Raw genomic sequence first — 17,059 nt, 5'->3', positions numbered from 1 at the left:
ATATCCTTGTAGCAGAATTTCATTCCTTTTTACACCTATGTAATACTCCGTCATATATATGTACATCATGTTTTCTTTATCTTTTTAACTGTTGATAGACATTTTGGAGCTCACTTTGAGTGCTTTTTAAAGATAGATTCCCTAGCTCCACTGGAGACTCTAATCCCATAAGTCTGACGTGGAATCTGAGCATCACTATTTTAATTTTTAATCTCTACCCCCAGCTCAGTTTTTATTTTTAAAAGTTTTATATATACAGAAACATTGAAAAGGTATACAATGAGTATCCATATACCCTAAAATCTTCACTAGTTGGTGCCACTTTTTGACATTTCCTTCCATTCTTCCAGTCTTTCTCCCTCCAGCTCTCCCTTTCTCTGTCCCTTCCATTTTATTGGCTGAACCGTCTAATGTAAGATGCAAACACCAAGGTATTCCATGCTTAAATACTTTAGCATGTATCTATCACCTGAGAAAAAGGACATTCTCCTACATAATCACAACACCATTATCAAATAGTCCAAAAAATGTAACAATAATTTTGTATCACCTAAGATACAGTCCGTATCTAAATTCCCCCATCCCCAAAATGTCTTTCATTACTTTTTTTCCAATCCGTCCAGTCAAGGGTCATACATTGCATTTGGCTATCTCTTCAGCCTCTTTTAATCTGGACTGATCCTTCCCTCTTTTTTAATAGTTAAACTTTTTTTTCCTCCTGTTGAGCCATTTTTGCCTCCTCCTGAATTTGTCTGATTGTTTCCCCTTGGTTAGATTCAGGCTAAGCTGTTTTATTGTAGCAAGAATCTGCCACAGCTGATGTTATGGACTTGTCATTACATTACATCAGGAGGCAAATCACGAAAATTTGCCCAGTTTCCCAAAAAATATTTGGAAAATTTGTCCAAAAATTATTGGTAATGTTAAATTTGATCCCTTAGTTATGGTAGCAACTGTAAGATCTCACCATTTAAAGGTATAGTTTTCCTCTCTGCAACTAGTATCACTTTGAACTCATGGATATTTTAAATTTTAATGGGTTTAATATCCATTACTATTATCATTCTTTTTTTAAAAAATGATTTATTTATTTATTTTTGCTGTGCTGGGTCTTCATTGCTTCATGGGCTTTTTTCTAGTTGTGGAGAGAGAGGACTACTCTCTAGTGTGCCGGCTTCTCACTGCCACGGCTTTTCTTGTTGTAGACCACAGATTCTAGGGCATATGAGCTTCAGTAGTTATGGCTCCTGGGCTGTAGAGACAGGCTCAGTAGCTACAGCACACAAGTTTAGTTGCTCCATGGCTTGTGGGGATCTTCCGAGATCAGGGATTGAATCCATGTCTCCTACGTTGTCAGGTGGATTCTTTACCACTGAGCCACCAGGGAAGCCCTATTATTCTTCTTGATGTTCAAATTGTTCAGGTTGGCCAGTGGGATCCGCTTCAAGCCATCTCCTGTGAGCACCTGATTAGATAATTTAAGTTTATTAAACTATAATTAAATATATAAAATGTATCCTTAAGTGTATAGTTCTATGAATTTTGACAAGTGTAATATAACCATTGCTGCCAACAGAGAGATCATTTTCATCACCCCAAAAAGTTTTCTCATGTTCCTTTATAGTCAATCACTTCTTCCACCTTCAGCCCCTAGAAACTTTATTTTTTTAATTGGAGGATAATTGCTTCCCATGTGTTGTGTTAGTTTCTGCTGTACAACAACATGAATCAACTATATGTATACATGACCTAAAGAAACTTGTGATATGATTTCCACTGTTATAGTTTCACCTTTTCCAGAATGTCCTATGTTACACCATATGTGACCTTTTGAGTTTGGCTTCTTTCACTTAGAACAATGAGACTAATCCATGCTGTGGAATGTAGCTGTGGTTCCTTCTTTTGATTGCTGTGTAGTATATACCCTTTTATGAATGTAACAAAATTGTTACATTCACCAGTTGATGAACATTCAGGTTGTTTCCAGTTTGGGGCAGATAAGAATACAACTGCTATAAACATTTGCATATAGGTTTTTATGTGGATATAAAACCTCTTCGTTTCTTTTGAGCTGATACGTAGGCATGGGATCATATGATAACGATATTCCTTTCAGTTCAGTCGCTCAGTTGTGTCCGACTCTTTACGATCCCCTGGACTGCAGCACGCCAGGATTCCCTGTCCATCACCAACTCTCCTGGAGCTTGCTCAAACTCATGTCCATCAAGTTGGTGATGCCATCCAACCATCTCATCCTGTCATCCCCTTCTCCTCCTGCCTTCAATCTTTCCCCCTTTTCCCCTTGATATTCCTTTAGGTTTTGCAAACAAGATTCTTTACTTTCTGGCACAAGAATATCTTAGGCTCATCCAGTAATTTCCCTCCTCTAGAAGGAAAGTTATGACCAACCTAGATAGCATATTCAAAAGCAGAGACATTACTTTGCCAACAAAGGTTCGTCTAGTCAAGGCTATGGTTTTTCCTGTGGTCATGTATGGATGTGAGAATTAGCCTGTGAAGAAGGCTGAGCGCCGAAGAATTGATGCTTTTGAACTGTGGTGTTGGAGAAGGCTCTTGAGAGTCCCTTGGACTGCAAGGAGATCCAACCAGTCCATTCTGAAGGAGATCAGCCCTGGGATTTCTTTGGAAGGAATGATGCTAAAGCTGAAACTCCAGTACTTTGGGCACCTCATGCGAAGAGTTGACTCATTGGAAAAGACTCTGATGCTGGGAGGGATTGGGGGCAGGAGGAGAAGGGGACGACAGAGGATGAGATGGCTAGATGGCATCACTGACTCGATGGACGTGAGTCTGAGTGAACTCCGGGAGTTGGTGATGGACAGGGAGGCCTGGCGTGCTGCGATTCATGGGGTCGCAAAGAGTCGGACACGACTGAGCGACTGATCTGATCTGATCTGAGACCTAAGTCAGCCATTTTTCCAAAATGAACATAATGCATTTTTTAAAAAGCTCTGGAGTAATTCTGATATGACCTCAGATTTGCTGATCTATGTAACACCTAGAAAATGTGACAAGATTTTCACCAAGTTTTATCTTATTAAAGATGTATTAAAACCTCAGAGCTGGAAAACAGGACACTGCCAAGACAGTGTGTGCGGAAAGCAAGATAAGAAAAAGCTGAGTCAGCTTGGTTAGGGTAAACAGCATCCACTGGAGGAAAGACTTCAGGAAGCCACCAGCATGATTTCTACTCCTCCAGTGCTGATCCTGGCTTTAATTCCATTTTTTAACTCCTGCTAGATTGACTCTAATCCATCTCATTCCTTGACTCAGGCCCTTGGCCCACTCCAGCCTCAGTTTTGGTAAGGCTTGTGGATGTGAAGATTCTAAATATATGTAGATGAGACAAAGTAATTTTTGTAAAGGTCAGCACCAAATAATCTTTCCAAGAAATTACTTTTAACTACGAACTTGTGAAAGTATGTGCACTTCATTCATGAGTGATTTACAAACTTACTATCTCACACATTTATTTTCTCTCTCCAGGTTTGACATTCTGGGTACAATGAAAAGGAAACTGAGGACAGATATTCATTACCCGCTCACTAACTTGGACCTTACCCCTTACATTTGCCCAATTTTTCGGAAACATCCTAAATATAACCTCTGTGCAGTGGTGGTGAGTAAAATGCTGAAACTATATAGAGTAACACAGGTTTAAAGAAAACTGTAGAATTATTTGCTTGAATGACTACTCCTATCACTTCCTGACTTCTCTGTACTGTTCTTTTAAAAACAAAAGAGAGAGCCTGGAAACTGCCTGCTTTGACCTTGAACAGTACCAGAGTTAAAGAATACAATGTCCTCTACACTGGCTCCTTACTGTCCCACTGCTCCATGGTTATTTCAGATCTAGGGACATTTGTGAGCTGTGCTCTGGGCAGTGGGCAGCACAAGTTGGTTCTAGTAGCTTTATGTTGAATAATCATGAGCCTCTCTATGGTGAAAGCCCCCCAAACATAATCCCTGCCTGTGAGCATCAGTCCTGAGGAAACTCTGGGGATTCCATTGGCTCTGAATCAACTGTCATCATTGAGGATTCCCTGAAGGAAAGAAATCATGGAGTATAATTCAGACCATACCTTCTACAACTTCCCACAGCAGCAACCCACCCCAAGCACAAGGCCATCTCTGGGTTTCTGTTCTGGATCACAGTGTTATCTTCTTCAGAACATTCAGGTTTCACTGGAACATTCCAGTTTCACTTGAACTTAGAGGTCCAGTTGTGTCCGGTGTCAGATGGGCAAGGCTCCCACTCGATCCCAGTGTGACTCACCAGAGTCTTCTGGTGTGCTGAAGTCTAATTTGCTATTAAGCTTATCGCCGAATTAATATAAAATATTGTTTCAACTGGTCTTTCTCTTTAACATCTCTCAACTGAGAACCATACTTCAAACTTAAAAAAGATCCTTCTTTACTTTATCCTTTTTATGTTGATCCTTGACATTCTTCTTCTTTCTAATTTATCTTGCCCTTTAATATGGTTTTCCTTCTCTAACTTGCCAATTTGGAAATCTAGAGTGACATCCTCTTCTCTATCATAATAGACTCTAATGTGAATTCCAAAATGATATAGGAATTGCTCCACCTCCGTATTTTACTGTTTTAACTTCTCATTATAACTGTTTCTGCTTTAAATAAAAAATCCAAAAGCAGAATTTATAAAAACTTGTATGATAATTATCTGCAGTATGAAAAGGTACATGTTTATATTAAGAGAGACAAGCTTTGTTTAAATGATTACTAGTTAATTGAAGGGTAAAAATTGATTTTGAAAGAAATATACCTAGAATTTACTGAAAATTGGTGATTGATCAGAAGCAAGAACTAAGCATCTTAGAAACTGTGATGTATGGTCGTGGGGAAAGGCCATCCAGAACTCGGCTACACAAGGTGTCATTCCCCAGGAAACACCTGATAGAAATAAGAAATATCAGGCTCCACCCAACAATTACTGACTAGAAATTTGCAAGATCCCCATGTGATTGGAATGCATACTGAAGTTTGAGAAGTATTCAACCCTGGCCCAAAAAGGAAAGATTGCCTTCACACCATCCTTAGCAGATATTTATCCAGCTTTCGAATAAACCCTTAAAGAGCTCTCTGCTTTACAAGGAAGGCTCTTTATCTGCCAGATTTGTTTGATTTTACAAATATATAGTGCTTGCTATGTACCAGATAGTGTTCCAAGCACTTTATAAATAATCAACCATTTAATTCTTATGTAGCCCTGTGAGGCATGGGCACTATTATCATCCCCATCTTACAGAATGGGAAACAGGAACAGAGGTTAAATAAATCTGCTCCAATCTAATACCTACAAAGGGCAGAGCCAGGGTCTGCAGCCAGGCAGGCTGCTCCAAACAGTCCTGCTGTCACTACTATGTCATGCTGCCTCTGACTGTTAACTTGTCTCTCTACATTGGGCCCAAACTCTTTGGGCTTCCCAGGTGGTACAGTGGTAAAGAGTCCACTTCCCAGTGCAGGAGACGCAAGAGAAGTGGGTTTGATCCCTAGAGAAGGAAATGGCGACCCACTCCAGTGTTCTTGCCTGGAAAATGCCATGGGCAGAGGAGCCTGGCAGGGTACAGTCCACAGGGTCGCAAGAGTCGGACACAACTGAACACAGCACAGTTAATACCTATGTGACTTTTTGGTTAACAAATGCTTGTACGTACGTGTTAGCCAAACAGAACTCATTCCTTTTTTTTTTTTTTTAGATATCTGCTTTTCTTTAATAAACAGTAATCTTTTGATGGGCTTCCCCAGTGAATAACAGGTTTTTCTAATAGCTGATTAATAGGTTTTTCTAATGGCTGTCTTATGAGGTTTGCTTCATACACAGAAGCTCAGCGGTACTAGACAAGAAAGCAAAGATGAATACTTTTAACTAAAGGTATCTCTTCCTCAGTCTTATCAAAGTACCAGAGAATGTTTTGGCAGTAGATGCCTCAGAACTTTCTTAGAGCAGCCTCTGCACACCACCTGTAAGCACCAAACCAACACTTCGTGGCCAGTTTTAAAACTCGTGTAAGAGACTCTTTTGCCCTGAGAGGGGGTCTGAAAGTTATTAAAGGACTTACTATGTAAAAGTACAGAATGGAGGAATTGAGGTGTTTTTGCAGCATTTGGACAAGTCTAGAATTGCTTCCCCAGAGAAGGCAACGGCACCCTACTCCAGTACTCTTGCCTGGAAAATCCCATGGACGGAGGAGCCTGGTAGGCTGCAGTCCATGGGGTCGCTAGGAGTTGGACACGACTGAGCGACTTCACTTTCACTTTTCACTTTCATGCACTGAAGAAGGAAATAGCAACCCACTCCAGTGTTCTTGCCTGGAGAATCCCAGGGACAGGGGAGCCTGGTGGGCTGCTGTCTCTGGGGTCGCACAGAGTTGGACATGACTGAAGCAACTTAGCAGCAGCAGCAACAGAATTGCTTCCCAGGTGGCTCAATGGTAAAGAATCCATCTGCAAATGCAGGAGATGTAGGTTTAATCCCTGGGTCAGGAAGATCACCTGAAGAAGGAAATTGCAACCCACTCCAGTATTCTCGCCCGGGAAATCCCCTGGACAGAAGAGCCTGGAGGCCTACAGTACATGGTGTCACAAAAGAGTCAGACATGATCGAGTGGCTAAACAACAACAAGAACAATCTTTTGATATTCCAACTACCTGGTCTTTGCTACAAAAACTATGGGTTTTTTTTTTAGTTTTTTTTTTTAAAGGAATCTCCATACTGTTTTCCATAGTGGCTGTTATCAATTTACATTCCCAGCAACAGTGCAAGAGGGTTCCCTTTTCTCCACATCCTACGTAGCATTCACTGTTTATAGATTTTTTGGTGACGGGAAGCTGCTGCATAGCACAGGGAGCTCTGCTGGGTGCTCTGTGATGACGGTTGCATGGGAGCAGGAAACCGCAAGCAGATTAGCCATTTCCTTCAGTTTCTGATCCTGGAAATGAACTCCTCTAAATCCAATTTGGAAGACAGGCCTCTGGGGTACCGGTTTTGGATGTTTGATTTGAGCTGATCCTGGTATTGTTTTCTTTCTGACATGTGTCACCGACTATGGGTTCAGGAGCTTTCCGGGTGGAATCCATCCATATCCAGAGGGCAGGGAGAGACTGATGGAAGAGGTAGCCACTCCAGATGGACAGGTGGCGGTTTAACTAGCAGGTAACTTCCTCCAGGGCTGGTCTTCAGTGCCCAGAGACCAGGTCTTCACCTCCCCTCTGCCAGCCTGTGGCATCTGAGAGTTTATAGAGAGGCCTTCCTGGGGTTCAGTCACCCTCAGCATCCCAGGTCATTATTCCTGCTCTCTTGAGGTGCATCCTTGAAATGGCTCTCAGGAAAGGGCAAACAGTCCTTCTAACTACTAATCTCTTCTTGGCAGCAGAGCTCCATTTGATCCGATAGCATGTGAATGTCCTTGATCTCAGAAAAATTACTCCCTTCTGTAGCTCAAAACATCAGTCATAATCAGTGTCAGCCAAGGGTAACTTTGGTTCTCCAGGGCAATGATCTGCTGGAGTCAGGCTCAGCTCTGGCCAATGATATACGATCGGAAGTCTTATGGAATGCCTTTGCCTTCCTCTGCTCCTGCTTCTCCCGCCGCCTCCCCAAACCCCAGGGCGTCACTAGCATTCGAGTCACCGGCCTTGCTGCTTCTGCGATGTCCATGCCCAGCCCAGTCCGCCTCCCGTCGGAAGACCAATTCCCATACACCCGGAGCCCTAAAGCGGTTGCGGGTGACCCCCAGCTCCCAGGAGCGGCTAGACTTCATGCGCTTTGGGCCAGACCACCCCCCAGAACTCATTCTTATTTTTTATATGTGTTGTTGTTGTTGTTCAGTCACTCAGTTGTGTACGATTCTTGGCAACCCCATGGACTGCAGCATACTAGGCTTCCCTGTCCTTGTATCTTATACGTCTTATATGTGACAGTCCTTCACATATTTGAAAATAGTGATCATACACTAACAGCATTTACCCCCTTCAACCCTCTTCAAATGATTGGTTTCTAGGAAAACTTTTTAAAATTATGAAATATTTCAGGCAAAGAAAACACAATATGTACACACACAGATGTTAAGAATAGAATATTGTAGAAAAAAATCAAGCCTCTGTGTATCTTTAACAACTCCACTTCGCTCCCTTCTCAGTTGTAAGCACTGTCCTGAATTTGGAAGGAATTACTCCCATGCAGGGTTTCCCAGGTGGTGCTAGTGATAAAGAACGTGCCAGCCAATGCAGGAGGTATGAGACACGGATTTGATCCCTGGGTTGGGAAGGTCCCCTGGAGAAGGGCATGACAACCCACTCCAGTATTTTTGCCTACAGAATCCCATGGACAGAGGAGCCTGGCGGGCTACAGTCCATAGGGTTGCAGAGAGTCGGACACGACTGAGTGACTTAGCACAGCATAGCACATTCCTGTGCATTGTTTCATACTTTTGCCACACATGTATGTGTGATATAGTCTGTTTTGCATGTTTTATAAATCTGGTATCATTATCTTACATATCTTTCTGTAACTTTTTCCTCAGCTTTACTTTTGTGATATTAATCCATATTGATAGCTTAGCTTTAGTGCATACATTTAACCTGCTTTTAGTAATTCTTTGTATCTAGGTTGTTTCTAATATTTTGCTCTCACAACTTTGTATAATGCATTGTCATGTGCTAACACATGAAACTTTTTTCTTCCAGATCACATTTTGAAGATTATTGACCTGAATCTCTCCTTTATTCTATTAACAGCAAACAACATTGATTTTCTACTTAATTTTTTTTTGCTAAAAATATTTTCACATTTTTAATATCCATTTGCACAGTCAAGAAACTAACCTGTAACTTTTCTTTCTCATACTGTCCTTTCCTGTTTTTGTTTTAGGGATCAGCCTGTTTTGTTCTAGGATCAGTCTGTTTTTAGCCTCATAAAATAGGTTTGCCATTCTTTTCTATTTTCTGGCACAGTCTGTATAAGATAAAAATAACTTGTTTCTTGAAAGTCTGGTATAATTAAACAAAAAAACTATCTGGTCCTGGAATTTTTGTTCTTGGTGAATAGATTTTGAAATATTTGATCAGTTTGCTTTAGCCATGATGAATCTACCCAGGAGTTTCTGTTACTTCATTTTTTTTTTATTAGAGTATAATTGCTTTACAATGTGCTAGTTTCTGTTGTACAATAAAGTGAATCAGCTATATGTATACATACATCCCCTCCTTCTTGGGACTCCTTTCCACCACCCTCCTCCCCCATAGCACCCATCTGGGTTATCACAGAGCGCCAAGCTGAACTCTCAGTGCCATAAAGCAACTTCCCACTAGCTATCTGTTTTATACATGGTAGTGTATATATGTCGATCCTAATCTCCCACTTTGTCCCACCCTCCCCTCTCTGTGTCCCGATGTCTGTTTTCTAAAAATGGAAACCATGAATGTAAAACTCAGTAAAATTGCAAAAAGGTAACTTGCCAGTGTAACCAGAATATAGTTCAAGTAGAATATTACCAGTACCCTAACTGCCTGTGTGGCCCCTTCTGGTCCAGGAGACCACTGGCTGCTGACAGGTTTTGCCAGTTCTGCTTTATAGAAATGAAATCCTACTGTGTGGACTCTTTTGTGTCTGACTTCTTTCAGTCAAAATTATGCAACATTCATTCATATTATTGCATGTATTGTGGCTTACTCATCTTCATTGGACTTCCCTTGTGGCTCAGATGGTAAAGCGTCTGCCTACAGTGCAGGACTCAGGTTCAATCCCTGGGTCGGGAAGATCTCCTGGAGAAGGAAATGGCAACCCACTCCAGTATTCTTGCCTGGAAAATCCCATGGACGGAAGAGCCTGGAGGCTACAGTCCATGGGGTCGCAAAGAGTCAGACACAACTGAGCGACTTCACTTTCACTTTCATTGCTGTATAATATTCCATTGTGTGAAAATACCACAGCTTGCTCTACCCAAAGATCATGAAGACACTTATCTGTTATAACCTATAAAAGCTTTGTTTTACTTTAACATGGTTTTAAGGATATTTAAAATCCACCATTTTTTTTTGTTTGTTTGTTTTTTTACATTTTCAAATTTATTGGCAGAAAATTGTTTATAAGTGGCTTAGCAGTAAAGAATCTGCCTGCAATTCAGGGGGTTTGCAGGAGATTCTATCCCTGGGTCAGGAAGATCCCTTGGAGAAGAAAATGGCAATCCCTCCAGTATTCTTGCCTAGGAAATCCCATGGACAGAGGAGCCTGGCGGGCTGTCATTCATGGGGTTGCAGAGTCAGACATGATTGAGGGACTAAACAACATAATTGAATTGTCACTTCTCCCTTTGTTTATCCTTAACACTATAGTCTATCTATTTTATTATCTGAAAGAACCAGCTTATGGTTTTTTGATTATTTCTTTGTGTTCTATTTCATTGATTTCTGGTCTTTATTTCCCATCTTCAGCTTCCTTTGATTTCCATCAACTTGTTGTTTAGAGGTGCATTTCAGAAATTCCAAACATAATTTTACATAGTCATACTTCTGTCACTAGTTTCTAACTTAAGTGCATTCTTATCAGAAAATATGGTCCAGTATTACCCATTCCTAGTACGGGTTGATACTTGCTTTCTGTACTAGTTTTATGTGTGCTTGAAAAGAATTTTTAAATTAGGTTCAGAGTTCCATATGTCCATTAAATAAAACTTGTTGTGTTGTTCAAGTATATATTCTTAAGTTTTTATCTGCTTTAACAAAATGAATAACTGAAAGATATGTATCAATTTTTTGTCTTTTTTTAACTTTGGGCTGGGTCTCCACTGCCACTTGCAGGCTTTCCCTAGTTGCAGCGAGGAGGAGCTACTCTGTAATTGCGGTGCGCAGGCTTCTCACTGTGGTTGTCTGTCTTGTTGAGAGCACAGGCCCTAGGGTGCATGAGTTTCAGTGGTTGCAGCACGGAGACTAAGCGGTTCTGGCGCACAGGCTCTGGGGCGTGCGGGCTTCAGTAGTTTCGGCATTCGTTCTCAGGAGTTGTGGCGCATGGGCTTATTAGTTGCTCCACGGGCATGTGGAATTTTCCTAGACCAGGGGTCAAACCCATATCCCCTGCACTGGCAGGTGGATTCTTAACCACTGGGCCACCAGGGAAGTCCTCAGGCTCTCTTACGTATCACTTTTTCACTTGTACTCAATTTTGTTTGTGTAGGACATACTTCAGTGGACTTTACATCAAGTCTCTTATCCTGAAGTCTTAAGTCTCTGACTGAAAAAAATCTTTTGATTCTTGAATGCTTTAACTAGAGAGCAAATTCTGGATGCAGTTATGTTTTATTGTTTTAAAACTATTATTTCAGGTTTATATGGCTGCCGTGGAGTTCTGCCATCATGTTATTCTTTTGTGGATAATCCTTTTTTCCTGTTGACTTTAAAACTTTGTGTTTGTTGTCTTGCAGTATTATTTTTATTTATCCTTGGTTCACCATATTTTCTAAATTTGAAGATTCATGTCTTTCCTTAATTATTTCTAGTCATTGTCACTTTCAATAATGCCTTGTTCCTGTGCTCTATTCTCTAGCACTTCTAGGTATATGCTGAATGTTCTCTTTCAACTTCTTGCCACTACTCCATTCAGGGTAATTTCCTCAGTTTCATCTGTATAATTTATTCATTATCTCTTCAATTCTATGTACTATGTACTCTCAACACTTGACATTCTTAATTTCAAGTATTTATCATTTCTGTAAGTTCTTTTGAAGTTTCCAGAGTTTGCTTCCTGTTCTTAAATGTTTGTATACTTTCCATATAGTCTCTATTACCTAAAGTGCTTGGGGTTTAATCTTGTTATTTATTGCCTTTTCTTACTCATTGTTTCCTTGTGTGTTCTGTAATACTGAATTGTGAGTTCAGCATCACTGGCTTTTTTTTCTTAATGTGTGTTTATCCTGTACAGCTTGAATTAAGGTCCATCAATCTAGAAAGTTAATTCTTTTTGCCAAGCAACCCCAAAATAATTCTCATTCTCACATTAAATTTACAGGATTCTGACATACACAGGTATTAACAGTTTAAATGTGAATCCCCAAAAGAAGCCAGGTCTGTGGTAACAAATTTCTAGGAATTTCTTTTATTCTTTGTACCCAGAGCCTAAGCTAAGCTAAACACTGGAGGATAGACTTCCCCCGTCATTTATTCTTTTCTAAAAATAAAATATTTATTTAGCTGTGTCAGGTCTTAGTTGCAGCATGGCATGCAGGATCTTTTGGTGCAGCAACAGGCTTCTCTGTGGTTGTGGTGCACGGGCTCTAGAGCTCAGGCTCAGTTACGGCCCTCGGGCTTGGTTGGCCTCCAGCATGTAGGATCCTAATTCCCCCACCAGGGATCTCACCTGCATCCTCTGCATTGCAAGGTGGATTCTTAACCACTGGACCACCAGGGAAGTCCCATTTGTTCTGTTATCAAGGGTCAATCTCTTTTAAGAGGTTGTGGCTATATGTGTGAATCTCATTCCAACGCCTCACCTTGCAGGGACTTAAGACTTTACCTCCAACCCTTGTGCTACCTTTAAAACCCAAGCACAGTGGTTCCAGAGTCCAGGAACTGCCTTTACTCCCAGTCACAGCATCAACCATATATCACACTCATCTTTTATTTCCTCTGTACTTGGCCCCTTGAGATTACTCTGACTATACCATCTTTAAAGTTACCCATATATTCCAATGGGTATTTATCGGGTTTCATTCAGCATTCCTTACAGTTTCATACGAAGGCTTTCAGGCTAGCTGTTTGCTGAAAATACTGGGAATGGAAGTCAAGAATGATGCTTCACCTGCTTCTGCTATGTTCATTTTTTTTTGTTTTTTACAGCAAGCCATCAAAACTGAACATATTCTACCCATGATCTGTCTAGTCACTTTAGAACATTACTCATCATCTGTATCCACCAGACATTTTGTTTTTCTCAACCAAATTACATCAGACTACTATGGACATTTTAAGTATTTATCTTAGTTATTGGGCTGTGCTGGGTCTTAGTTGTGACCTGGGGATCTTTCAATCTTTGTTGGAGCATGTGGGTTCTAGTTCCCTGACCAGGGATTGAACCTGCCCTCCCTGTATTGGGAGCACAGTGTCTTAACCACTAGACCACCAGGAAGTCTCTGGGCACCATTTTATAAATAAGGAAATTTAAGCGAATCCGCTTAAGGTCACATGGCCAACATCAGGACCAGAGCTTGAATCTTTTAAATATTAGCTTTGGGATATTTCTCTAATGTATAAGGGGAGATGTGAGGAAGATGAAGGTCTAAGGGGACACTTAAAAAGTACCTCCTATGTGCTTGCATTACAAGAGAAACAGTAGTTGTACATAAGACATATATACAATAGTAGTTGTATATAAGGTCTTCTTACCCATCTTAAAAGATAGGGGAATTAAAGCTCAGAAAGGTTAAATAATTTCCTTAAGGTCATTGTGTAGTATTAAAGCTGAATTCATAGTCAGAATTGACTAGAAAAATCCATTTTCCTCCCCCTACCCCACGGATCAGCAAACTTGTTCTGTAAAAAGCTAGACAGTAAATATTTTATGCTTTGCAGGCCATGTATCTAGTCGCTATTCAACTTTACTGTAGTAGTGTGAAAGCAACCACTTATAAACAAGTGAGCATGGCTGTATTCCCATAAAACTTTATTTAAGGACATTGAAAAATTTGAATTTCATATAACTTCCACATGTCACAAGTTTTTTTTTTTTTACTTTTTTCAACCATGTAAAAATATAAAATGCATTCTTAATTCACAGGCCATACAGAAACAGGCAGTGGGCTGGCTCTGACCCATGGCCAGATACGGTTTGCTGACCCCTGCTATATGCCATACTACCTTCTGAGAAATGAGGTTCTCCAATGTGTTTGTTTCAAACATTCATGTACTGGGTTTGGAAAGACGAATGGAACAGATTCTTCTTTGGGCCTTGGGTGACTGAGGGAGCTGTTGCTGTGCACCCCCCTCAAATTGTGTGGTCACAATATGCAGTCGTCTTATGTCTTGTTGCCATGTTACATGTCTTTTTTCATGTCTAATCTTAGCCTATCTTCAAAATTACACTATAAGCTCATTTAGGAGAGATGATTATTATTTTAAAATTTCCTTTGATGTTTAATAGTCTGTCTATCGGAGAAGGCAATGGCACCCCACTCCAGTACTCTTGCCTGGAAAATCCCATGGATGGAGGAGCCTGGTGGGCTGCAGTCCATGGGGTTGCTAGTCAGACACAGCTGAGCAACTTCACTTTCACTTTTCACTTTCACACACTGGAGAAGGAAATGGCAACCTACTCCATTGTTCTTGCCTGGAGAATCACAGCGATGGCGGAGCCTGGTGGGCTGCCATCTATGGGGTCGCACAGAGTCGGACACGACTGAAGCGACTTAGCAGCAGCAGCAGCAGCAGTCTGTGTTTGGTAGGTGCTCTTGACTCCAGGTATCTCTTGGAGTAATAGGCAACTCCTGACTCCCAAGAGATACCTGGAACTTAGGCACAGGACTGGAAAAGGTCAGTTTTCATTCCAATCCCAAAGAAAGGCAATGCCAAAGGATGTTCAAACTACTGAAAAATTACACTCACCTCACATACTAGCAAAGTAATGCTCAAAATTCTCCAAGCCAGGCTTCAACAGTATGTGAACTATGAATTTCCACATGTTCAAGCTGGATTTAGAAAAGGCAGAGGAACCAGAGATCAAATTGCCAATATCTGTTGGATCATCGAAAAGCAAGAGTTCCAGAAAGATATTTACTTCTGCTTTATTGACTACACCAAATCCTTTGACTGTGTGGATCACAACAAACTGTGGAAAATTCTTCAAGAGACGGGAATACCAGACCACCTGACCTGCCTCCTGAGAAACCTGTATGCAGGTCAAGAAGCAACAGTTAGAACTGGACATGGAACAACAGACTAGTTCCAGATCGGGAAAGGAATACGTCAAGGCTGTATATTATCACTCTACTTATTTAACTTATACGCAGAGTACATCATGTGAAATGCTGGGCTATATAAAGCACAAGCTGGAATCAAGATTGCTGGGAGAAATATCAGTAACCTCAGATATGCAGATACCACCAACTCTCATGTCAGAAAGTGAAGAACTAAAGAACCTCTTGATGAAAGTGAAAGAGGAGAGTGAAAAAGTTGGCTTAAAGTTCAAATTTCAGAAAATTAAGATCATGGCATCAGGTCCCACCACTTCATGGCAAATAGATGGGGAAACAATGGAAACAGTGAGAAACTTTATTTTGGGGGGCTCCAAAATCACTGCAGATGCTGACTGCAGCCATGAAATTAAAAGACATTTGCTCCTTGGAAGAGAAGTTATGACCAACCTAGACAGCATATTAAAAAGCAGAGACATTACTTTGCCAACAAAGGTCCATCTAGTCAAAATACGGTTTTTCCAGTAGTCCTATATGGATATGAGAGTTGGACTATAAAGAAAGCTAAGCACCAAAGAATTGATGCTTTTGAACTGTGGTGCTGGAGAAGACTCTTGAGAGTCCCTTGGACTGCAAGGAGATCCAACCAGTCCATCCTAAAGGAACTCAGTCCTGAATATTCATTGGAAGGACTGATGCAGAAGGTGAAACTCCAATACTTTGGCCACCTGATGCGAAGAACTGACTCATTGGAAAAGACCCTGGTGCTCACTTCGGCAGCACATATACTAAAATTGGAACGATACAGAGATTAGCATGGCCCCTGTGCAAGGATGACACGCAAATTCGTGAAGCATTCCATATTTTTTTGAAACATGTATAATATCATATATGAAACGTGTCGCCAGTCCAGGTTCAATGCACGATACTGGATGCTTGGGGCTGGTGCACTGGGACGACCCAGAGGGATGGTATGGGGAGGGAGGAGGTAGGAGGGTTCAGGATGGGGAACACATGTATACCTGTGGCAGATTCATTTTGATATATGGCAAAACCAATACAATATTGTAAAGTTAAAAAATAAAATTAAAAAAAAAAAAGGAAAAGACCCTGATGCTGGGAAAGATTGAAGGCAGGAGAAGGGCATGACAGAGGATGAGATGGTTGGATGGCATCACCGGCTCAATGGACATGAGTTTGAATAAGCTCCAGGAGTTGGTGATGGACAGGAAAACCTGGCTTGCTGCAGTCCACGGGGTTGCAAAGAGTCGGACACGACTGAGCAACTGAACTGATGGTAGGTGCTCAGTATTAACTGATAAATACTAGCTGCTGTCAAATACTATCCTGTTTCATTCACATATTCTATTAAATAGTCAATGAACATAATGTATAACCATTTCAGTGACACAAAAAATAGAGAAGTCAGGCTATATGTATGATTTGACTTAAAATTGTCATTTCCTTTTAATCCAGTATAAAGGACAATTATTAAAAATATTTTGTGGCCCTACATTTTTGGCTGTAACAGTTAAGTATTTGAATGTAAACACTAAGTGTGACGTTTCCTCTTTCCCCCAGAACCACTTTGGTGATCTGGATGGTGGCCACTACACTGCTTTCTCCAAGAACTCAGTGACCCAGGCCTGGTACAGCTTTGATGACACACGAGTCAATGAGATTCCAGATACTGCAGTCCAAACTGCTGCAGCATATCTCCTGTTCTACAGCTGTCAGCCCTTTTCTATACCTACACAAAAATGCAAGACCTAAGAAAATGGTGTTTCCTGAAAACTGCAAAACTAGCAGTGAGAACCTGGTACTTAAGTTTTGCTTTGTCATTAAAAGTCTTGCAACTTACTTGCATTCGCTGACATTTTTAAGTCTTTCTGGCATATTATGCAACATTTTACAAGGTAAGTTTGTAACAAACATGGGTCCTAGCCCATTGAAAAAGGCAGCAAAGAAATGATGCGGTACTAACAGATGGGGACCTTTAAAGCACTCAGATTATGTACTGTGTGCATATTTCAAAGTGCATTGTTTAGTAATGTGTATTTTTATCATAGATTATCTCATAATTAGATATATCCAACAAACTTACTTTCCAAGGATAC

The 17,059-nt window shown here is 40.8% G+C and overlaps 1 protein-coding gene and 1 non-coding gene across 4 annotated transcripts in view; both read left to right on the top strand.

Annotated features, from left to right (window-relative positions):
- The window catches only part of USP50 (ubiquitin specific peptidase 50), a 39,351-nt gene extending 22,549 nt beyond the window's left edge, over positions 1–16,802 (top strand). For all 3 annotated transcript variants that reach the window (XM_086320910.1, XM_086320911.1, XM_086320912.1), the window contains 2 exons: positions 3,508–3,640; positions 16,524–16,802. In XM_086320910.1, coding sequence (XP_086177036.1) covers positions 3,508–3,640; positions 16,524–16,715 — 325 coding nt within the window. In that variant the 3' untranslated portion in view covers positions 16,716–16,802. The remainder of the gene's footprint in view (positions 1–3,507; positions 3,641–16,523) is intronic.
- Positions 15,707–15,810, top strand: LOC147364426 (U6 spliceosomal RNA). Its single transcript, XR_015135651.1, has one exon. It is a non-coding gene; the product is annotated as a U6 spliceosomal RNA (small nuclear RNA).
- Positions 16,803–17,059: the final 257 nt, after the last annotated feature.

The sequence above is a fragment of the Bos grunniens genome, chromosome 10 (genome assembly GCF_055505025.1).
Source record: "Bos grunniens cultivar Pamir isolate PY7600 chromosome 10, Bosgru_T2T1.0, whole genome shotgun sequence".
Taxonomy (NCBI): domain Eukaryota; kingdom Metazoa; phylum Chordata; class Mammalia; order Artiodactyla; family Bovidae; genus Bos; species Bos grunniens.
Note: the sequence above shows the minus strand (reverse complement) of the source record. Positions and strands in the feature narration are given on the sequence as shown.